General features: G+C 39.5%; 1 protein-coding gene across 4 annotated transcripts in view; it reads left to right on the forward strand.

The window, feature by feature from the left end:
• EML4 (EMAP like 4) overlaps positions 1-24885 on the forward strand; it is a 169340-nt gene that overhangs the window by 141074 nt on the left and 3381 nt on the right. For 3 of the 4 annotated variants that reach the window (XR_002725720.2, XM_023189303.2, XM_023189304.2), the window contains 5 exons: positions 9551-9639; positions 11043-11140; positions 20965-21052; positions 21599-21697; positions 24619-24749. Coding sequence is in view for 3 of the 4 variants with exons in the window: in XM_023189303.2 (XP_023045071.2) it covers positions 9551-9639; positions 11043-11140; positions 20965-21052; positions 21599-21697; positions 24619-24749 (505 nt within the window). In the remaining variant the exon portion in view is untranslated. Of the gene's footprint in view, positions 1-9550; positions 9640-11042; positions 11141-20964; positions 21053-21489; positions 21698-24618; positions 24750-24885 lie in introns of those variants that run through there. The other variant, XM_023189305.2, reaches the window with a different exon arrangement.

The following is a 24885-nucleotide window of genomic DNA, read 5'->3' on the forward strand; positions in this document are numbered from 1 at the left end:
CCAAAGCCTGTCCTTTCCTCTAATCCAACAATGCTCTTTGAGATATTTACAGCATTTCTTAGAAATATTGTTAGGAAGGTTTATCTTTGACAGTTAAATCACTGATTGACATTTTTAAAGCATACTATGTATACAAGGGAGTCAAACACTAAATGGGCGATTGTAAGGCTAGCGGGGTTTGAATCATGACGATAAACTGCTTGGTTGAAGAAAACACTGTGTGTTTACAAATATACATACACAGCCCGAATTTGTAAGGGAAAATTGTTCTGAAAAACTCACTGGAATTGCTTTCGAACATTTACATAGCTGTGAAATCATCATTGACAAGCTGAAAATGGAAAGTCACTCAATTTTAGTGACTTAAACTAAAGTTAAGCCAATTGGTTTCTCTTGGAGTTGTAAGTAGAAAACACTTTATAACTGAGAGTGATGCGATAACTAAATTGAAAGTGCTGGCAGTCCATTTGGAGATTGATTAGAATCTAGGGGAGATGCAGTTGTCAGTGTTCATTCTATATGTAACTGCTGCCTTTGGTTTCACATCTGGTTAGGTTCTGTTGGTCCTTGGGAAATTTTCTCGTTTGTTTTTATTTTTGCCTTGGATCTGTGAATACCTGACTGTATTGTCTAAAATGGAAAAATCTTAATGTAGCCATTCTATTATTATCACTGACCCTAAGCCTGAAAAAACTCACACCTAGGGTTAGGAAATTTTTATTTTATTTTATTTATTTATTTATTTAGAGACAGTTTCCCTCTTTCTCCCAGCCTGGAGTGCAATGGCGTGATCTCAGCTCACTGTAACCTCTGCCTCCCAGGCTCAAGTGATTCTCTAGCCTTAGCCTCCTAAGTAGTTGGGATTACAGGCGCCCACCACCATACCCAGCTAATTTTTGTATTTTTAGTAGAGACAGGGTTTCGCCATGTTGGCCAGGCTGGTCTCGAACCCCTGGCCTCAAGTGATCACCTTGCCTGGGCCTCCCAAAGTAGTGGGATTACAGGCATGAGCCACCATGCCCAGCCAAGGACATTTTTCTAGTAGAATGCAACACATGTCCAAGTTGTGCATGATCCAAAAAAAAGTGACTAGTAAAAAAAAATGTAATGATGTCTTCATGTCCAGATCTAGATATCTTCTATTTCATGTAACCAAAGAGTAAGCACAGTGTGAATAAAGCGTCAAATAAGTACAATTATCATTTTAAAATAATGTATTATTAATGTAATTTTAAGAGAAAAAAATTAAATCTGTAACCTTAAGTGGACATACTACTTCCTTAACACATTAATGCTCCTGGGCATGGTGGCTCATGCCTGTAAACCCAGCACTTTGGAAGGAGGCCAAGGCAGGTGGATTGCTTGAGCCTAGGAGTTTGAAACTAGCCTGGGCAACATGGCAAAACCCTGTCTCTACAAAAAAAATTTTTTAATTAGCCAGGTGTGGTGGTGTGTGCACCTGTAGCCCCTGCTACTCGGGAGGCTGGGGCAGGAGGATTGCTTGATCCCAGGAGGCAGAGGTTGCAGTGAACTGAGATCACGCCATTGCACTCCAGCCTGGGCACTGTCTCAAAACAAAAAGCAGAAGTTAATGCTCACATAGAAAGGATTCTTTTTAACAGCTTTGTTGAGATATAATTCACATACCCCCCCAAAAAAGAAATAAAAAATAATTCATATACTATAAAATTCACTGATTTAAGATATATAATTCAGTAGGTTCACAGGGTTGTGCAGCTATCCTCACAGTCTAATTTCAGAACAATTTTTAATCCAGAAAGAAATCCTGTACCCGTTAATAGTCATTCCCCATTACCCCACCCACCTCCGCCTTGCTCTAGGCAACTGACCCACTTTCTGTTTTTGTAGATTGTCTGTTCTGGGCATTTTCTATAAATGGAATGAATCATATAACGTGTTTTGTGATTAGCTTCTTTCACTTAATGTTTTCAAGGTTTAACCGCGTTGAGTACTTCATACATAGTGTGTATTATGGCCAAATAACATTCCATTGTATGGATAGACCACCTTCATCGATTGATGGACATAGGGGTTATTTCCACTTTTTGGCTACTATGAATAATGCTGCTACATACATTCATACATGAGCTTTAGAGTGGATATGTGTTTTCAGCTCTCTGGGATATAAAGGAGTAGAATTGTTGGGTTATGTGATAACTCCATGTTTAACATTTTAAGGCCAGGCACAGTGGCTCACACCTGTAATCCCCACACTTTGGGAGGCTGAAGCAGGAGGATCACTTGAGTCCAGGAGTTTGAGACCAGCCTGGGCAATATTGCAAGACCTTGCCTCTACAAAAAACAATAAAAAAAAAAAAATTAGCCAGGCATGGTGGTGCATGCCTGTGGTCCCAGCTACTCAAAAGCCTGAGGTGGGAGGATAATTTGAATCTGGGAGGTTGAGGCTATCATAGTGAGCTATGATGGCACCACTGCACTCCAGCCTGGATGACAGAGCGAGATCCTTTTTCAAAAACAAAACAACAACAACAAAAATTTTTGTTTTGTTTTTTTAGGAACTACCAAACTTTTCCACAGCAGCCGTATTGGCTTATGATTCCACCAGCAATGTATGAGGGGTTTGTTTCTCCACATCTTTGCCAATACATATTATTATCTGTATTTTGATTATAGCCATCCTAGTGGGTGTGAAGCGGTTTTTCATTATGGTTTTGATTTGCATTTCTTTGATGGCTAATGATGTTGAGCATTTCTTCAAGTACTTATTGGCCGCTTGTATATTCTCTTTAGAGAAATGTATGTTGAAATCCTGTGCCCATCTTTGAATTGGGTTGTCTATTCTTGTAAGAGTTTTTTTATATATTCTGGATACAGTTCCTTGTAGATCTTTTTCAAATATTTTTTCTCATACTGAGGGTGGTCTTTTCACTTTCTTGCTCTTAGTAGCACCAGAGTTTTAAGTTTTGATGTAGTTTAGTTTATCTGTTCTTTCTCTTATTTCTTGGGCATAAATATTTATTTCTATGTTTTCTTCTAAGAGTTTTATAGTTGTAGCTCTTACCTTTAGGTCTCCAATTCGTCTTGAGTTAATCTTCATATATAGTATGGCCCAGTAGGTGTCCAACTTCACTCTTTTGTATGTGGATATTCAGTTTCAGCACCATTTGTTGAAAAGACTTTTCTTTCTCCATTGAATAGTATTGGCACCATTTTTGAAAATAAATTGACCAAACATGTATGAGATTTTCTCTGGACTTTGAATTCTGTTCCATATATATATATATATATATCTGTGCTTAATACCAGTACCATAGTTGCAATCATTATGGGATTCTGTAAGGCCTAATGGATCTTCCACTTCCCTTTCCCTTTTCCCTTTTGCAGAGTCTTGCTCTGTTGCCCAGGATGGAGTGCAATGGCACAATCTCAGCTCACTGCAGCCTCTGCCTCCTGGGTTCAGGCAATTCTTGTGCCTCAGCGTGCAGGTAGCTGGGACTACAGGTGTGGACCACCGTGCCTGGCTAATTTTTGTATTTCTAGTAGAGATGGGGTTTCACCATTTGGCCAAGCTGGTCTTGAACTCCTGACCTCAAGTGATCTGCTTGTCTCAGCCTCCCAAAGTGCTGGAATTACAGGCATGAGCCACCACACCCAGCCAGAAGCTTGGTTCTAATGTATATACTCTAGACTAGAATAAGAATACAATGAAATAGTAAAAACTTAAATATTTGTTTATTTGGCCACCATGGTGGCTCAGGCCCAAAGCCCAGGCAGGAAGATCTCTTGAAGCCAGGAGTGAAATTTTTTTTAAAAAATGTTTTTTAATTTGTAGAAAATCCCCTTGGCTACAGGATTTGTTGTTAGAGATAGAGCCTCTGAGCCAAAAAGTCTTTTCTGAAGGTAAAACATAGTGCTTGCAATGAAAAGAGGTGGGAACTCCAAAATTATATATGGAAATTGTGTACCTTTAATAACAAACATTGAATTACTACTAAAAATGATTTACCAAAAGTAGAAGAATTAGTGTCTGATAATGTATTAATAATTAAAGAAATAGAAAAGTTAGGCACTGTTTGATGGGGGTTTTTCGGTTTCTTTTTTGATAATCAGTATCTCTAACCAGTAAATGACTAAGAGTTTTTAGGTTTCTACACGTTTTACCAAAACAGACACTACAGGGTTTCATTACATTCTCAGGGAGTGTCCAAAGAGACAAAATTACATAGTTTTCCTAGGAAGATTAAACTGACTTTGAAACAATCTTAAAACAGTATCAGTTGGTGCTTCTCCAAAATAAAAATTGGGCTGGTGTGGTGCTCACACCTGTAATCCCAACACTTTGAGAGGCCAAGGTGGGAGGATTCTTGAGCCTCGGAGTTCAAGACCAGCAACATGGCAAAACCCCTCCTCTACAAAAAATGAGCCAGGCATGGTAGCACATGCTTTTGGTCCCAGCTACTCGAGAGGCTAAGGGGGGAAGGGTCACCTGAGAGCCTGGGAGGTTGAGGCTACAGTAAACTGCACTCCAGCCTGGGCAACAGAGTGAGACCCTGTCTCAAAAAAAAATAGATAGATAAAAGTAATAATTTTTAAATGCATGAGAGTATCATAAAGTTTCCATAAACTCATTAAAAACTCACCTGATACAGAGCAGCTCTGTATCTTGTCATTTTGGTGTGTCAGTTCAGTCTGAACTAGGAAATTGTTTTGTTCCCTTACTCTAAAAAGGCACTTGGCATCAGCTATGGCATTTCTAGGCCCAGAGGAATTTCATAGGAATAGTCATAAAAATTGGTTAATGAATTACATTCTCAGAAGAAACATAACCTGTGGGTACTGTCTAGTTGCAATAAAGTGTATTTCTTATGTGATTTTGTTTTTTATTTTATATTTTACTTTTAACGTTATTTTAAAATAAAATAGAGATGAGGTCTCACTACGTTGCCAAGTCTGGTTTTGAATTCCTGTGTTCAAGCGATCCTCCTGCCTCAGCCTCCCAAAGTGCTAGGATTACAGACATGAGGCACCATGCCCGTCCTTCCTGTGCACTTTTTGAAATGAAAATAATTGGTAAACATGAAGCATATGGCTTCAAAGTGCCAGTTTTCCTGCTTATTGGCCTTTAAACTCAAGTATTCACATATGAAAGATATTTATCTTACCTGAGTAGATGACAAAATTAGGTTAGCTGCCTGGAAGTTTCAGCCCATAGCTTACAAATTACTAAAATTTATGAATGTGTTTAGAGATTTCACTGATAGGTTATAAATCAAAAATAAAATTCTAAGGCCTCCCTACCATCTGACTGGACCCCTCATCTCTGCCAGGGAATTCCAAAATCAACCTGAAAAACTGGTTCAGGCCATAATGGGAAGGGAAGGTCATGCCTTGTTATAACCTCTTAGAATTCAGGAAAAGCCAACCAACATTTAATATTAATACAGACTTTAAGTCTGGCAAGAAACATTTCTCTGTTTCTATTCTATTCTATTCTCTCTGAAATCTGCTACCTGAAGACTTTATCTGCATGATAAAACTTTGGTCTCCACAACCCCATATCATAACCCAGACAATTCCTTTCTGCTGATAATAACCAATTGCCAAGAATTTTTTTTTTTTTTTAGACGGAGTCTTGTTCTGTCGCCCAGGCTGGAGTGCAGTGAGTGGCACAATCTCGGCTCACTGCAACCTCCACCTCCCAGGTTCAAACGATTCTTCTGCCGCAGCCTCCCAACTAGCTGGGACTACAGGCACCACCATACCCAGCTAATTTTTTGTATCTTTTTTTACTAGAGACAGAGTTTCACCTTATTAGCCAGGATGGGCTCCATCTCCTAACCTCATGATCTACCCACCTCGGCCTCCCAAAGTGCTGGGATTACAGGCGTGAGCCACTGCGCCTGGCCTGCCAGTCAGAAAGTATTTAAATCTACCTGAAACCTGGAAGCCCCCACCTACCTTCGAGTTGTCTTGCCTTCCCCGACTGAACCAATGCATATCATTTTTTGTTTTGTTTTTTTTTTCCCTAGGCTGGAATGCAGTGGCGCCATCTCAGCTCACGGCAAGCTCCACCACCTGGGTTCACACCATTCTCTTGCCTCAGCCTCCCGAGTAGCTGCGACTACAGGCACCTGCCACCATACCCAGCTAATTTTTTGTATTCTTAGTAGAGACGGGGTTTCACCGGGTTAGCCAGGATGGTCTTGATCTCCTGACCTCATGATCCACCTGCCTCGGCCTCCCAAAGTGCTGGGATTACAGGTGTGAGCTACTGCACCTGGCTTCTTCTTCCTTTTTTTTATTGTTATTATTAAACAGAGTCTCGCTCTGTCGCCCAGGATGGAGCACAGTGGTGCAATCTCTGCTCGCTGCAGCCTCAGCCTCCCGGATTCAAGTGATTCTCCTGCCTCAGCCTCCTGAGTAGCTGGGATTACAGGCATGCGCCACCACACCCGGTTAATTTTGTATTTTTAGTAGAGACAGGGTTTCTCCATGTTGGTCAGGCTGGTCTGGAGCTCCTGACCTCAGGTGATCCACCCACCTTGGCCTGCCATTATAGGCGTGAGCCACCGCACCCGCCCTTTTTTGTTTGAGACAGAGTCTTGCTACATCACCCAGGCTGGAGTGCAGTGGTTGATCTCGGCTCACTGCAACCTCTGCCTCTCAGGTTCAAGTGATTCTCCTGCCTCAGCCTCCCGAGTAGCTGGGATTACAGGCACCTGCCACCATGCCCAGCTAATTTTTGTATTTTTAGTAGAGACGGGATTTCACCATGTTGACCAGGCTGGTCTTGAACTCCCGACCTAGTGATCCGCCCGCCTCGGCTTCCCAAAGTGCTGGGATTACAGGCGTGAGCTACCACGCCTGGCCAAACCAGTGTATATCTTAACATGTATTTTATTGATGTCTCATGTCACCTTAAAATGTATAAAAATAGGCTGTGCCTCAACCACCTTGGGCACATGTTCTCTGAGGGCCCTCTCACCATGGGCCATGGTCACTCATATTTGGCTCAGAATAAATCTCTTCAAATATTTTAAAGAGTTTGGCTCTTTGTTGACAAGGTAAAAAATTGGGATCTTTTAGTCTTCAATTCTACCTTGAATACACTAAGCCACGTTAAACAATATCACTAAGCTTAAAAAAAAAAAAAATCCTTCAAGCCCTTTTCTCTCTCCTAAATATTTCTTTTAATTTAAGAGGGAAATGGTCCCTTTCCCAGATATTAGTTATAATGCTTCAAAATGAAAAGCAACTTATCGGCCAGGTGCAGTGGCTCATGCCTGTAATCCCAGCACATTGGGAAGCCAAGGCAAGTGGATCACCTGAAGTCAGGAGTTCGAGACCAAGAGTTCGAGACCAGCCTGGTCAATATGGCGAAACCCTATCTCTACTAAAAATTCAAAAAATTACCAGTGCATAGTGGAGCATGCCTGTAGTCCCAGCTACTTGGGAGGCTAAGACACGAGAATCACTTGAACCCGGAGGCGGAAGTTGCAGTGAGCCGAGATAGCGCCACTGCACTCTAGTCTGGGTGACAGAGTGAGATTCCATCTCAAAAAAAAAGCTGTCATCATGATTCTTTTTATTGGCTTGTATTAGTGGTGGAATTTTTTCCATCTGAATAATTAAAAATGAAACAACTCAGAAGGTAGGACCAGGTAAAAAATAAAGATTAAAAATAAAAACTTGCCGGGCACAGTGGCTCATGCCTATAATCCTAGCACTTTGGGAGGCTGAGGTGGGCACATCACCTGAGGTCAGGAGTTTGAGACCAGCCTGGCCAACATGGTAAAACTCCGTCTCTTACTAAAAGTACAAAAATTAGCTGGGCGTGGTGGCGCCCATCTGTAATCCCAGCTATTTGGGAGAGTGAGGCATGAGAATCGCTTGAACCCAGGAGGCGGAGGTTGCAGTGAGTCAAGATGGTGCCACTGCACTGCAGCCTGGGGACGAAAGCAAGCCTCCGTCTCAAAAAGAAAAAAACTTGCTGCTTTTTTTGCCCTGTTCAGTTCATGAATGAATTTTTAGTAACTTGTAAGCTATGGGTTGAAACTTTTAGGCAGCTAACCTAATTTGTAAATTCTGTCATCTACTCAGGTAAGAGAAATAATTTACATGTGAATACTTGAGTTTAAAGGCCAATAAGTAGTGATTTTGTTTTTCTAGTCTTGTCCTGTTCGTTCCATCCCATCCATTTTCTTCCTGCACACTGCATTACTATTAAATACCTCTTGCTAAAATTTGGCTTTTGACATGTTCAAGACTTACTTTTAATTTATTTGTTCACTTATTCATTCTGAAGATATTTAGTGCCTACTCTAATCTGGGCAGTGCTCAACTCTGAATTCTTCCAACCGGCTGTGCATGCTGCCATCCTCTCTCTTGTGCAGCCTTAAGTCTGCCTGTCCATGGTTCCCATCTTTGCTTTATATCCCTGGTTTCACCATACTCTTCTGAAGTACCCATCCTTTCCTTCAAATACTTTTAGAAAAAAAAGGTCTCATAATAGAGATTTATAACGTAGTTGGATTTAAGTCATTGTTTTACCTCTCAAGAGGCATTTGCATTTTGACTTTTCCTATAAATGTGAATGAAAAAATATCTCTTTCAAAGAATTTAGGGCTTCCCTGTGCAAGAGTTGGAGGTCTCGGGGAGGAGAGTGCTCCCTGCTGGTTCTTTTGAATCACACCAAATGAATGACTTGCTACTGTTCCCTCCCACCTTCATATTGTCCATGGTTTTTCCCACCTCCCTAGCTATACAGCTCCTGTTCCTCCTGCCTAAAATGTCTGAACATTCCCTCAGTGTTCAGCTCAACCCACATCTTACATCTTCCCTAAGGATGTTTTTCAGTTTGCTATCATTCGTTTTCCTCCTATGAGTTCCTCTATTATATTGAGTCACCATCACTGAGGTTGGCATTTCTTTATTCTTTGTTTCAGTTGACTCATTTCCTTTCTCCCAACCTAGTGTCTTCTTCAAGAACACTGATCCTGTATTTCTGTTTTATATTTAAACAGTGCCTAGCAAAGAGACAGGAATGGCAGTCAATGAATACCCAAATAGAAATGAGAATATGTCTAGGCCCATGTATATTTATGTATGTTTTATCTAGCAGCATTTTGCTAAATGAATTTATCCTTCATTAGAAGAAGAAAACATGTCATACTTAAGGACCATTATTAAAAATTCTTAAAATTAAAAAAAATAGATCTGTCTGGGCACAGTGGCACATGCCTGTAATCTCATTCGTTTGGGAGGCTGAGGTGGGAGTTTAAGGCCAGCCTGGATAACATAGTAAGACCCCATCTCTAAACAAAAAAGAAATTAAAAATTAGCCAGTTATGGTGGCATGCACCTGTAGTCCCAGCAACTCAGGAGGCTAAGGTGTGGAAGGATGGTGTGAGCCTGGAAGTTCAAGGCCGTTGTGGTGAGCTAGGATCACTCCATGCACACCAGCCTTATGACAAAGCAAGACTCTGTCTCAAAAAAAAAAAAGAAAACAACTTTTATTTTCTATAAATGCTAATATCTGAAGAAAATTTTGGTTTTTACTTCTTAACAGGTGGTTTGTTCTGGATGCAGAAACCAGAGATCTAGTTTCTATCCACACAGACGGGAATGAACAGCTCTCTGTGATGCGCTACTCAATAGGTAGGCAGATTTCCTCCCACCTCCCAAGCCTGGCATTCACAGCACTTCACTGCAATTGCATACTTTTACTTCTGATAAGGCTGACTACTTTTTTCTCTCGTTAGAGTTGTTAAGTATTAAATCTGTTTCCCCCAACATTAAATTAAATTCTGCTGCCAGAAACTGCAAAAGATCTGCTAAAGTTAAACAACATTCTGAATCATCAAATTTAAAATGGACTACTACAGCTGCATTTGCAATTGAAAACAGAATAAAGTGCAGTCAAATCCCCTTTTTCCGGAACTACGCATACTTTAGACTTTTCAATAGGTAGTAGGCTAAATGTCACATCTGGTTGGCAACCTTTTCTTTTTTTATAAGAGAATGTAAAAGAAATTACAGAGAAATTAAAAATACACAAATTTTATAGGCCCTTCAAGTCCTTTAGAATCTAGTGCATTGTTTTGGTTACATAGTAATGATTGGTTTGTTAATTAAACACTTAGCAATTCTCTATAAGAATTTGATCTATTCCTTTAGCCTACTTGAGAGTAATTATTTGTACTTAATTGACAATATTAAGTTTCTATGATAATACCCCAATTACCTTTTCCTATTATTAATGTGGCTTTGATTTATACCATTCTTCCCTGGAGTTAGTCTGACATTTTCTTTATTTGAAAATATACGCCAATAGTTGTTGCATTAGCACGGGATCCAGAGAATCTTTTTGATTCCTGCTCAGTTGTTTCAAAGGAATCACAGAATAGTAGTCTTTAAATTGAACAAGGAAGGAAAAGTATGTACTTTATGAGCCTGAAAAGAGTCCTCTTGAAGCACAAAAATTTTAATATTTTTCTGGGGTTTGTTTTGTTACGTTTTATTGTTTTTTAGTGTTGTAGTAGCAAATAACCACTGCAAATAAAGCTCTCGAACTCCAGAGATGACATGGACTTTATTGACCATTTGTTACGTGCTTAGCGCTGTGGTGGGTACAGGGAAGGACACCACAAAAGAAAGGAACATGGTCTCTTCCCAAGAGCACCTGCTCTGTAATTGGACAGATCATATATGCTAGCTGAACTAAGCAGCCGTCCGCTCAGCCTTCCATGTAAACCCTGTACCCTTCCACCCAAGAAGGCAGAATAACCTCTCTGGAGCTGGTTTTTAACTAGAAGATGAGGCCTAGAGTCCAAGGCCTGTAAGCATCTCCAAGAAGGGATTGTGTATTAGACTGGATGACCATTTATTTTTCAAATGTATTTAGTGGATAGGATTCATTCATCAGTTGCCAAATAACAGTTAAATTTGATGAGATTTAACAGCATTTGTAAAATATGTCATTTAGGGTAGATCCAGTAAAATAACAGTAAATAAATTTATCAGTATGTTTCTCTAGTCAACACTGGCCTATTTCATTCTAGATGGTACCTTCCTGGCTGTAGGATCTCATGACAACTTTATTTACCTCTATGTAGTCTCTGAAAATGGAAGAAAATATAGCAGATACGGAAGGTGCACTGTAAGTAGTGAAGTAAAACAAGTTGTAAAATTATTGGGAAATTTTACTTCTGTTAAAAACAAATATTTACATCGATGTATGTGTTGTTTCCTGTCGTTAGCTGCTTTAATCTCTGTCTTCGAAAACTGAGACTGGTAATACCTGACAGCAGAACATTAGCGTTCCCTGTGTGCTCTAAAAAGACGTCTCCTTTTGATGGGGGTGTAATATTTGTCACTCTTTGACTAGTTTTAAGACAGTTTCTTAAAGCTATTTCCGTAGGAAACCTTTAGAATAACACTTTTTGAAAACTGAATGAGTCAGAAATAAAAGAACATCTCATGTTTAATCTCAACATCATATATCACCTCTCTTCCACTAAAAATAAAAGAATGTACATGGATATTTGTCTGCGTTTAAGAGAATTAACAGAAGGATGTTTCCTGTAATTTGCCTACTTGTGCCTTCATTGGGCTATAATTATAGGATGAAAATTGGATTAAATTTCTATAAGCATGACGAGTACTGAATGTATGGCAGGTATTCCCCTAGCAAACGGGAATGGCTTAGGTACCAGGAATATGTACAATATGTGTTCCTTTGTCCTCAAGAAGTACAGTCCAGCTCAGGCCAGGAAGAGAAAAGTAGGCAGTGTAGCATCGTGGTTAAGAGGACAGACTCTGGGCCAGACTGCCTGAATTTGAATTCTTTAACAGTCTTTATCACAAAACAATTCATTTTAGGGAAATAGATGAAAGAATTAGTTTTTAGAAGCATATACATCTTGTAATAAGCAAAATAAACTTCAATATGGGTCTGATACTTATTTTGCTTGTTATATTTAAGCAAAAACTAGGCCATGTACTATTTGAGGAAGCAGACTTATTTGCCTTTTTGCATATTTTATACCATATATTAAAACCAGAACATTTGCAAACTAGTCTACAAACAACTTCAGAGTTTAGAATTTGTCCAAAATATTTTGTTTGCCTTGACAGTAATGAATCATTATCCATTAATTTATTTAAATCTGTCTTTTATCAACTTAATGTTTGTCATATGGAATAGTATACAACATGATTAAATGAGATATTCCACCAGAAGAAATTTTCAGATCACTGAAGTTTACCCTACCAGACCCCAATTTTTTTGTTGTTGTTGTTTGTTTTGTTTTGTTTTCTGTTTTTTGAATTTTGTTTTCACTTTTTGAGACAGGGTCTTACTCTGTCATCCAGGCTGGAGTGCAGTGCCTCAAACTCCTGGGCTGAAGCAATTCTCCTGCCTCACCCTCCTGAGTAGCTGGCACCATAGGTGCGTGCCACCTTTCCCGGCTCACTTTTTTTATTTTTCATAGAGATGAGATCTCCCTATGTTGTCCAGGCTGGTCTCGAATTCGTGGCCTCAAGCAGTCCTCCCACCTCAGCCTCCCAAAGTGATGAGATTAGGCATGAGCTGCTGCGCCTGGCTGGCTTGTAATCTCAACCTTTTTTTTTTTTAAAGTCCATACCTTAATAAACAGTATATCAAATATGACTTAATCTTGTAGAATCAAGATTTTATAGGTAGCCCTGTAGCACTTAGCCCACTTTTCCGAGAAGATTAATGACTTGTCATTGATGTTATCTTGACATAATGGCAGATCAAGGACTTGAACACAATTCTTACTAACTCTTAGTAAAGCAGACTTTCCAATGTACAGTAATGCCTCAGGTTTTTCATTACGTATCTTATTTTACTGTACAGCTGATCCAGAAGAGACAGCAATGTGTGACATTAAATAATCAGAATGACCTTGGAAGTATTGAAAGATGGCAAGTTTATCAAATGCATGAGATTTGTCCTAATCCAGTTAGGCAGTTCTTTGAAGCGTTTGAAGAAAGTATTATTTTGAGATACTCATAGGAACTGTTAAAGTTTGCAGTGCTGTTTGAGGTTGTAATGAAAGTTTCAACTATTCTGCGTTCCTAATTATCTTCTGTTTTGTGCTTTGCTTCTAGCTGTCAGTTCTTGTTGCTTGTTTCCATCAGCTGGTCTTATAGTCAGTCCCCTGCTTTTATCTATTGTCTGCTGTTACATAGGACAGGCAAAACTGGGTCAACACTGTCTCTGCTGCTTACTAGTTTGTGACTTTAGGCAAGTTAACTTCTCAGAGTTTTAATTTTATTATCTTAAAACTGGAGTTTATGATAATTCCTACTTTATAGCATTGTTGTAAAGATGAGGTCTTTTAAAAATATAACAACTAGATCTACTCTCAGAGTTCCAAATACAAATGCTATTTTCTATTTCTAGTAATTTTCCTATTACTACTCAGCATTTAGGTGACTTATAGCTGCAGAAGCACAGTAAGCTTAGAGCTTTAGGAAGTGTCACTAATAAACTATGTCTAAATTACAAATGTCTCTAATAAAAATAATAAAGTAAATCTTATAACTTACAGTCTAACACATTACAAGTTACATGCATTTGGAGTCCCTCTTCACAGTAGCTTTTTGATGTGTGGAAACGTCAGTTGAAAAGATGGCTGATAACCAAGGATGTGAAACAGCACTTCTTGGTAGAGGGCAGCTAGGTGATGCATGGGTCCCTTAATGAATGATGACATCATTATAGTCCAGGACCTTGCTCTCAACTTCATAAGCTAAGAAACAAGATCCATTTTAGAGATACGGACTTACATCAACCCAGTTTTCCAAAGCAAGTTTATAAAATGTCAGTTTACAATACAAACTAGAACTGGTAAGGACACTAAATCCTAGTTTTCCCTGGCCAACCAAGTTATCTCTCTATAAGCAAGCAAGTCTCAGGAAAGCATCTTTTAATCAGAATGCTAGTTTAGGCCAGGCATGGTAGCGCATGCCTGTAACCCAGCACTTTGGGAGACTGAAGGGGCAGATCACTTGAGCCCAGGAGTTCACATCCAGCCTGGGCAACAACATAATGAGACTCTGTCTTTACACATACACGTAAGCTGGGTGTGGTGGCATGCACTGTAGTCCCAGCTACTCAGAATGCTGAGATAGGAGGATCACTAGAGCCGTGGAGGTCAAGGTTGCAGTGAGCAATGATGATGCCACTGCACTCTAGCCTGGATGTGAGAGCCAGACCCTGACTCAAAAAAAAAAAAAAGAATACTAGTGTATTCATAAAATATGCCAAGGGGACAGGACATGAGCATCCTCCAGCCAATGCAGTCCTTTCCTTTAGGGAAAGTACATGTGAAGCAAGAGTAGAATCAAAGTGAGCAAATCCAGTGCTTACATCCACAGTAGAGCAGGGATCACCACTGGGCCTGATCTCAGTTCAGGTCTCACTACCCTAAACATAGGACACATTGTCCCTGTGACTCCTCTTTCATTGCTGACCACACCAGTGCCAACTCAGCGGAATAATACTTTCTTTGGATAGATTCCTACTTTTAATCAGCTTAGACTCTAGGCTTGCCAAGCTTAGAGCCATTATGACTCTTCTTTGCCTCTTTCTGCTTTGACTTATTTTATGTTAATTCTAAAGTTAGACATTCAGAGGTTCCAAACTAGAGGACATCCACTGGAGTTTCCACAAACCCACAGAACTTTACTCTTCCAGTCACTGAAACTTACTTCCATCTTCTACTGTCTCCAAATACCTTTTACAATCTTTCTGAAGTTGATGTGCTTAAAATTTTGGTATTTCAAAAAACTTCAGATAAACTGTCAATTTGGAGATTTATCCTGGATTCCTTCTTCTGTGTGTTCTTTTAAAATATTAAGTCTGATCACAAAAGGACTATACAATTTATAGTTAGAATCATTTTTCCCATTTTTCAAGGATAGAAGAGACCGTTATCTGGTCACCACCTTAATTTGATGAATAAGAAAGTAAGGCAACTGTACCAAAAGCTCATTTATCACTTACCCTTTGTTTTGTATTCTAACCTCTGTGATCAAGCTAATCTTGATTAATCTGGTTACCTCACAGTATAAACATATGAGTATACTAGTCTCCAAGGATGATAAAGACTGAGTTGAAAATTTGATGTGTCTCATCAAACCTTAGGAACCCGAAAAACCTCAACATCATACAAGAAGAGCCTAGCCAAGAGCACTTTTGGCTTCATGTTTTTTCACATACCCTGTCACTTCCTTTTTCTCTCCCATTTCTAATGCTTGCATTTATTTACTTTTAATGTTACACAGTCTCTATCACTTCAAAAACAGTACAAAAATAGATGCAGCACAAGTAAACATTCTAACTCCTAATGAGTAAAAGATAAGCCTGACTTAAATGCTGTGCTTAGGCCAGGTGAGATGACTCACACCTGTAATCCCAGCACTTTGGGAGGCCGAGGTGGCAGGATCACTGGAATCTAGGAGTTTGACACCAGCCTGGGCAACTAACTAAGACCCTGTCTGTATTTAAAAAAAAAAAAAAAAAAAAAAAAAAAAAAAAGCTGTGCTTAATGTGCTCCAGAATCATCTGACCTAGTTTTGAACCCTGGTACACCAATTCTTTGTTAAGTAACTTCAGAAAAGTTACTTAACCTATCTATGCATCCTAACCATCTCACCTCCTAAGAGGACATCCTCATTAAGGTTGCTATGAGATTCAGATGTGATGATGTATGCAAGGTACTTAGTAAATATTAGGTATTATTATTATTAACAGCATTGTTTTCCATGATTAGATGAGCCTGGGTTGTATCTACGGGTATTTTTCAGGATTTAATAGTAATCTATTAAAATTCAAAAATAGTTTTACAATTATGAGCATTGTGTATTTTCTTTGAAAGATTTTAAGTGTCTTGATTGACCTAAAGTTTCTATTCAGTTTTCAGTGGAATATTAAGGTTATTTTATTATGTACCTGAGTGTCAACATAATGGCTTTCTGCTTGACTCAAATTCCTGTGTACCTTTTAACACTGTTACTCGAATATCTTAACCCAGGAGATGTAGTATATTTAAGTTGCAATGATATCCTAAAAAGCATTACAAAATCTGTTTGAGTAGGCAAGAAGTGCTGGTAAAAGTTAAGTTTGCTTTTTGCCAGGATTTTGTTAATTAGAAATACACATCAAAAAGGGGGAAAAAAGAGTAATAAATAATGCAGGATTTCATAAGGTAATAGAATTCGGTATCACTGTGAAAGTTAAGAATTATGTGGAGTAACCACGCCGGGCGCCATGGCTCATGCCTGTAATCCCAGCACTTTGGGAGGCTGAGGCGGGTGGATCATGAGGACAGGAGATTGAGACCATCCTGGCTAACATGGTGAAACCCCGTCTCTACTAAAAATACAAAAAATTAGCTGGGCATGGTGGCGGGTGCCTGTAGTCCCAGCTACTTGGGAGGCTGAGGCAGGAGAATGGTGTGAACCCGTAAGGCGGAGCTTGCAGTGAGCTGAGATCGCACCACTGCACTCCAGCCCAGGTGACAGAGCGAGACTCCATCCAAAAAAAAAAAAAAAAAGTATAGTTTTTCACTTGAACACATTAGAGATATGGTCTCATTTAAAAGAAGCCATCAAGAACTGGGATCCTTTCTTTCTACGTCATTTATTAGTATGTTGCTTCCATTGCTTCCATCCTCAACATCATAACATGCTGCTGGAAATCCAGCCATCACATCCTACTTCCAAGCAGAAGGGATTAGAGCAAGAGACAAAAAAAGGGCACTCCTTCCACTAAGTCAATTCTCAGAGTTTTCCTGTAAGCCCCACACAATGATTTGTGCCACCCCTAACTTCAGAGGAGCTGGGAAATAACAGTGTTCTAGCTGGGCACTCAACAGAAGAAGGATAATGTGGATTGGAGAGGCAACTAGCAGACTACACTCCACTCACTAGGTGAAGACCACTTTTCCTCACATCAGCAAAAGCATATCAGAAATGTAGGGAAAAAATGCATTCACAATAGCAACAAAAACTAGATGCTTTGAGAATAAACACAGCAACAAAAGCACAGGAAGCTGTGAAACATTGCTGAAAGACATAACTATGATCTGAAAGAATTAGACATAGCATGTTTCTAAATAAAAAACCTCATAAAGATATGTTTTCTATAAACTAGTCTCTAAATTTGATATGATCTTTAGATTTTCACCATATTTATGGGATTAATAAAATAGTTCTAGTTCATGTGAAATTTTCCATGTATCACAGAGCTATCATGGTTGGGAATAAGCAGATAGACTGATGAAACAGAAAAGCATCCAGAAACAGATTTATGTTTTTGTGGAAGTTTAATAAGTAATAAAAGGGGTATTTCTTTTTATTTTTTTTTATTTTTTTTTATTTTTATTTTATTTTGTTTTTTTTGAGACGGAGTCTTGCTCTGTCGCCCAGGCTGGAGTGCAGTGGCACAATCTCGGCTCACTGCAAGCTCCGCCTCCCGGGTTCACGCCATTCTCCTGCCTCAGCCTCCTGAGTAGCTGGGACTAGAGGCGCCCGCCACGCGCCCAGCTTATTTTTTGTATTTTTAGTAGAGACGGGGTTTCACCGTGGTCTCGATCTCTTGACCTTGTGATCCGCCCGCCTCAGCCTCCCAAAGTGCTGGGATTACAGGCTTGAGCCACCGCCCCCGGCAGGGGTATTTCAAATTAGTAGAGAAAGAATAGACTTCTCTACCTGTATTTTCCAATATGGCAATTACTAGCCACAACTTTCTGTTCATACCATTAAATGCAATTCAGTTCCCTGAGAGTGCAGCAACATTTCAGTTACTTAGAAACCACAGGGGACTAGTTGCTACTGCATTGGACTGCACTGATACAGATATTTTTTGTCACTGCAGAAAGTTCGACTGAACAGCATACCTCTAGATGGACAAAAGTTAGGTCCTAAATCGAGACCTTGGTTGCTTAGTTGGTTGGTTGTTTTTTTACTCCCCAGGTAATCTTAAACCAGTTGCAAACCACTGATTCAGGTGATAATCATCATGCAGTTGACAAAGATTTAACTCACATATTTCTGAATTTGTTCTTCATAGCCATATTCTTTCACTTTGTCACTTGGGATTATTTTTGTGGTAACGCCATATGGATACTTAATGACAATAATGAAGGGGCCAGCTTAGACTACTTGTTTGTCTTCAAGGAGATATACTAGAATTTGCACTTGTGTTTGTGCCCATAGAGTAAAGTTTGAGGCTGTTTTTCTAAGCTGTGCATATACTTTGCATTAGCCTGTGAGTTGGGTAGAGGAAGGACACTGAGGTGATTTGTGGGGAGCGTAACATAGACCCCAACAGCTGCATTTCATCTTTTCTTTGTTTATTTATTGGAATCGATGCCAGGCAGAAAATACTTTCTTTTCTAAATATGAGTTAATAACTTTCCTAAGATCTTTTCTAAATTTGGGGACTTCTCCTACTCAAGACTCCTTTTGAGAATACTTTTATGTTGATTTACCATCTGAAAATAATCTGTGTCCAACACAGATGTTTTTTGCATGAATATTATATATATATACAATGCTTTTGATGCTCTTCTAATTAATGGTATTGAAAGCTTTGCACAAAGATGCAGATAGTATTTTTAAATATTATTACATTAGGGTGAAATTCTCAGAGGCCTGTACTTTGCCATGACCAGTCTTGTTAAATCTTCATCCATGTAGCAAGTTCTAATTTCAGAAGCATGGCTTCCCCAGACACCAGAGCCAGCCATCAGGCTCATCAGGCTCATGTGCACTGTGAAAAGGATGTATGAACCCTGCCATACTCAGAAAATAGCAAACATCCATGTGCATCTTGCTGTCTATGAAAACTGATTTGTTAAGTTAGTAGGTCCCCTGTATGCCTAGCAAGTGATTCCCAACCTGTTTTCCAATATACTGCTTAATTTCTAGTGATTTCAGAAAGCTTCACTTCTCAGATTCATATAATTTAAATTTGTTTAAATATGTTTATTTCCCATACAGCACTATGGTGGAGATTATGGCTCCAGAAAGGTTTGGGGACACATTGGTAGACTTCAGAAGGGTACTAAAAGAATTAGAGTCATTGCTCTAATGTAAATCATTAAAAACTATCCCTAAGGTACATTGAATTTGTTAACTTAAAAAATAAAATCTTGGCCGGGTGCAGTGGTTCACTATAATCCCAGCACTTTGGGAGGCTGGGGCAAGTGGATAACTTCAGGTCAGGAATTCAAGACCAGCCTAGCTAATGTGTTGAAACCCCGTCTATACCAAAAAAACACAAAAATTAGCCAGGTGTGGTGGTGCGCGCCTATAGTCCCACCTACTTGGGAGGCTGAGGTGGGAGGATCACTTGAACCCAGGAGGCGGAGGTTGCAGTGAACCAAGATTATGCCACTGCACTCCATCCAGCCTGAGTGAACAAGTGAGACCCTGTCTCAATTAAAAAAGAAAAAATCTTAGAGGAAGAAAAGAATAGGTGAAAAAAAATAAAATAAGGCTTGGTGCCATGGCTCACACCTGTAATCCCAGCACTTTGGGAGGCTGAGGTGGGCAGATCACTTGAGGCCAGGAGTTTGAGACCAACCTGGCCAACAGAGTGAAACCCTGTCTCTACTAAAAATAGAAAAAATTAGCTGGGATGGTGGTGCACACCTGTAATTCCAGCTACTCAGGAAGCTGAGACATGAGAATCGTTTGAACCCAGGAGGTGGAGTGAGCTGAGCTTGCGCCACTGCTCTCCAGACTGGGTGACAGATTGAGACACTATCTCAAAATAAAAAGAAGAAAATCATGTGACCAGAAAGCTAGTAATTGACTGGATACAGTGGCTCATGCCAGTATTCCCAGCACTTTGGGAGGCTGAGGCTGGAGGATCACTTGAGCCCAGGAGTTCGAGACTAGCCTCAGCGATATGGTGAAACCCTGTCTCTGCAGAAAATAACAAAAATTAGCCGGGAGCGATGGCATGTGCCTGTAGTCCCAGCTATCCAGGAGGCTGAGAAGTGGAAGGATCACTTGAGCCCAGGGAGGTCAAGACTGCAGTGAGCCGTGATAGCGCCATTGTACTCCAGCCTTGGCAACAGAGTGAGACCCTGTCTCAAAAAAATAAAGTTAGTAATTGAAAAAGCACAGTAGAAATTAAATGTGTTTCACCACAGACTGTAGGACGTAAAAGTAAATTCAGGTCTCTGTCAGCTTTGGTGAACCATAAGATCTGCTAATTTATCTGAAATAGTTTATTGGAAATACATAAGTGCTCATATGTGAAGCCAACAAAAATTAGTGTTTCGTAGTTTTTTTGTTTTAACTCCCACAGTGTTAAAACCTAAGCAGAAAAAGATCATTGTTTCCTGCTTAAGGAATGTTCTAAGAAATCAGATGATTATATTGAGTCCTACTGTTCTGATGGAGTACAGCGTTGAGTGAATTTTCCCCCAAAACATTCTTTGGAGATGGTTTTTGTAGGATACCTCCATAGACCATATATGGGTGCTGTATTCCTCAGCTTCTGAGTTGTACCATGGAGAGTTAAGAAGTAGCCCAGGTAAACTGTATTCCTTATGCACAACTTATAACCAACATTTCATTCTCAAAAATGGAGTCACTCTCATGAGGACACCACTGACATGAAATAAAGCCAGAGGGTATGATACATGTTGCAGTGTCCTGTAAGATACAAGTTTAAGAGACTGTCTTTCTTGGAAGTGTCTGATACAGGTAGTAGGTACTAGTTTCTGGTATCTAGATAGGCCAGAAAGTTTCTTCCAAGTATCAAGTGCAAAGGATCTGCTGTGAGCCTGCTCAGTTCTAGAGGGTGTAACACTGCTTCCTCTCCTTTAGAAATTCCAACAAATGTGTATTCAGAAAACAGTATTGGCTAGCTGTTAAACTGTTTGTCATTCAGAACTCCAAATGCTTTCTAACAATGTATCTGTTATTTTCTAGGGACATTCCAGCTACATCACACACCTTGACTGGTCCCCAGACAACAAGTATATAATGTCTAACTCGGGAGACTATGAAATATTGTACTGTAAGTATGAATGATCAGATATATATGGGCTGAGACATGTCTGACAGGGGTGCTAATGAACAGGCTACATGGAATCGGAATTGTGCGGAGAATGCTTGCCAGACTCTTCAACCTGACAAAGCATATGTTACACTGAGCTAAAGTAATGAGAATCTCAAATGTGGTTCACTTCTCCAAGAGTAATGAATTAATGTAATAGTGTAGAACGGAAGGCACATGTAGTAATAAGAAATTACTCTGTCAAATTGTTGCTGCTCTGAATGGTTTTTCATTTACTACTTCTCCTGGAGGCAGGGAGGAATATAATGGATGGGCATTTATGCCTTTTAGAGAGAGGAAAAAAAAAAACTTCCCATGGGAAACAGTTTGTGGTTTTATAAACCCTGTTAAAGTAAACACTTTCTTTTCCTTTTTAAATGTGTCTTAATGTTTTTCAGTGTATGGATTATAAATACAAGTAAACGTGGCTAGTTTGAATCAAGATGCACTTTCAAATACATTTGTACACAAGCACTATGATTATACTTCCTGTTTCTAAATTTAAAGGGGACATTCCAAATGGCTGCAAACTAATCAGGAATCGATCGGATTGTAAGGACATTGATTGGACAACATATACCTGTGTGCTAGGATTTCAAGTCTTTGGTAAGGATATGACACCTGATGTAAAGAAGTGGCTTGTGGGTTTTTCATATATAATATTTACTTGCTTAAATTTATAAATGAAAAACAGTCTGTGTGTTCTTTAGCTTTATCACTATTAATGTCAGCCTCAGAGAAATAAAATGTATTAGAATTGAACAAACATGGCATTTGTATTTTGCAGAATCCAGCACTTTTGGTCCTCAATATGAAAGACAAGGAATTCACATTAGTGCAGATTACCTTCCCGTTTTTCTTTAAGTGAAAATTGAAGTTATTAAATTTGGAAAGGCATTTTTAAGTAGCTTGAGATACATACCATACAGTTCACCTATTTAGAGTATAAAATTCAGGCTGGGTGTGGTGGCTCACACCTGTAAGCCCCAGCACTTTGGGAGGCCAAGGGGGGCAAATCACCTGAGTTCAGGAGTTCGAAACCAGCCTGGCCAACATGGTGAAACCCTGTCTCTGCTAAAAATACAAAAATTAGCTGGGCATGGTGGCGTGCACCTGTAATCCCAGCTACATGGGAGGCTGAGGCAGGAGAATCGCTTGAACCTGGGAGGCAGAGGTTGCAGTGAGCTGAGACTGTGCCACTGCACTCCAGCCAGGGCAACAGATTGAGACTCCATCTCATAAATAAAGTGTAAAATTCAGTGGTTTTTGTATACTTAGTTGTGTGACCATCAAGGTCTAATTTTATAACATTTTCATTATCCCACAAAGAAACCCTGTACCCATTAACAGTTACCCCATCTCTCTTATCCTCTACCCCACCCCCTAGCAACTACTAATCTGTTTTATTGATTTGCCTATTCTGTATAGTTTGTATAAGGAGAATCATACAGTATGTGATGCATTGAGACTAGCTTCTGTGATTTAGCATAATATTTTCAAGGTTTATCCATGTTACAGCATGCATCAGTACTTTACTCTTTTTTATGGCTAAGTAATATCCCATTCTGTGGATAGACTACATTTTCTTCATTCGTCTGTTGATGGACCTTGGGTTGTTCCTACTTTTTGGCTATTATGAATACCACTGCCATGAACAGTCATGTGCAGGTTTTTGTGTAGACATGTTTTCATTTCTCTTGGGTGTTTACCTAGGAGTAGAATTGCTGAGTCAAATGGTAACTGTATGTTCACTCTTCTGATCAACTGCCAGACTGTTTTCCACGGTGACTACATTTACATTTCCACCAGCAGTGCATGAGGGTTCGTTTCTCCATGTCCTTGTCAGTGCATGTGGATATCTACTTGCCTTACACCACTTGTTGAAATACAAAGGCATTTTTAGTAGAATTATATAAAGATAACTATGTGGGACTTCTTCCTAATCTGACGTTTTGTAAATTTCTGGAAATCTGACCTCTATGACTGTTTTCTAAGCCTTCCTCAGTATTTAGGTATCCTTCTGAAAGGGTGAGAAGATAGATGGAAAAATTAAAATAATAAAGCGTTATTTATAAAGAATTAAAAAGAAGTGTTATGCTCAGGTTATTAAAACACTGGATATGGATGTGGCACCAATACCTAAAGCAATGCACAAAAATCAATATTTTCTCTAACAATATATCTCTGCCTTCTGAGAATTGAGTTCTCCAGCCTGATCATAGATCTGAACATTTCTTTATGCTATGTGCATTAGAAAAATAATCCATTATAGGTGATTGTTCAAAACACAAGTACTGGCCGGGCGCGGTGGCTCAAGCCTGTAATTCCAGCACTTTGGGAGGCTGAGACGGGCGGATCACGAGATCAGGAGATCGAGACCATCCTGGCTAACCCAGTGAAACCCCGTCTCTACTAAAAAATAAAAAAAATTAGCCGGGCAAGGTGGCGGGCGCCTGTAGTCCCAGCTACTCGGGAGGCTGAGGCAGGAGAATGGCGTAAACCCGGGAGGCGGAGCTTGCAGTGAGCTGAGATCCGGCCACTGCACTCCAGCCTGGGTGACAGAGCGAGACTCCGTCTCAGAACAAAACAAAAAAAACAAAAAACACAAGTGCTGTCAAGATAGAGAAGCTTAATAGGCCAGGAAGAAATTAAACACAAAATAATTCTGTCCATAAACAATTTCATTATTCTAGGTGAAAATGAAGCAGTGACCCACAGCTGATAACTTCTGTGGTTATTTAATGAAGACTTTATTAAATTATTAAGAGAGACCAATTTTAAAGTATTTTGACTTGTTTTTAGCAAATTTACCAAAAACATTTGTTCTCTGGAGTAGCATTCAACTACAAGTGGCCAACATCTCAACCCTTAAATGTTCCATAGTTTCAATCTAGCCTAACAGAGGTCTGTGAAAATTATGTTCAGCATGATCATTAGTGCTGCATAATGATTCAGAATAATTAAATTTGGTGTGTCTTATTTTGGGACATAATCTTTCCAGGAAAATTCTGTGGGATAGCATGCTAAACTATCCCATAGAATTTATAGTGGATGGCCTATGCTTTCTATAAGAAATAATCTCTCTGAGGTTTTCTTTGAGGTGCCTCCCTGAAAGAAAACCTAGACTACACTTTGAAGACTTGGTGTTATGGCTTTGTTTTTGAACCTTGTCTATACAAGTAACTGATTCCCTCCACCCAGAAACTTTAAAAAGGAAGAGCTTATTGCTGAGGTGTAAGTCAGTCTGAAAGTAAAATAAATTATTAGCACCACCTGCTGGTTACTATTGAGTACCACTGAGTTTTCCATTTTAGGGCTATTTTGATTTTTTATTAGTTAGATTTTGGACAGGACTTCATTTGAATGAAGAACAGTGTGAGCCACTGAGAAATCTGTAAAGGAAATGTTAACAGCTAAGAGTTTGAACACAGATAAAAGCTAAACAGATTCTAAAAATAAACATATGTAGCATCACAGTTATACTTCTTCGGCTAATTTTTCTGCATCCCTGTGTTTCCATATCAAAGGTGTCTGGCCAGAAGGATCTGATGGGACAGATATCAATGCACTGGTGCGATCCCACAATAGAAAGGTGATAGCTGTTGCTGATGACTTTTGTAAAGTCCATCTGTTTCAGTATCCCTGCTCCAAAGCAAAGGTAAACTCACTCTAATAAAAACTAATGTTATAAGGCCTTCTGTCCAGGGATGATTCTCCATCAATGGCAAGAAAATATTTGTAGGTTACCGATTCCTCTCCATGCTACTCCAGCGCACAGAGGGAGATAAGGGCCA

The sequence above is a fragment of the Piliocolobus tephrosceles genome, chromosome 15 (genome assembly GCF_002776525.5).
Source record: "Piliocolobus tephrosceles isolate RC106 chromosome 15, ASM277652v3, whole genome shotgun sequence".
Taxonomy (NCBI): domain Eukaryota; kingdom Metazoa; phylum Chordata; class Mammalia; order Primates; family Cercopithecidae; genus Piliocolobus; species Piliocolobus tephrosceles.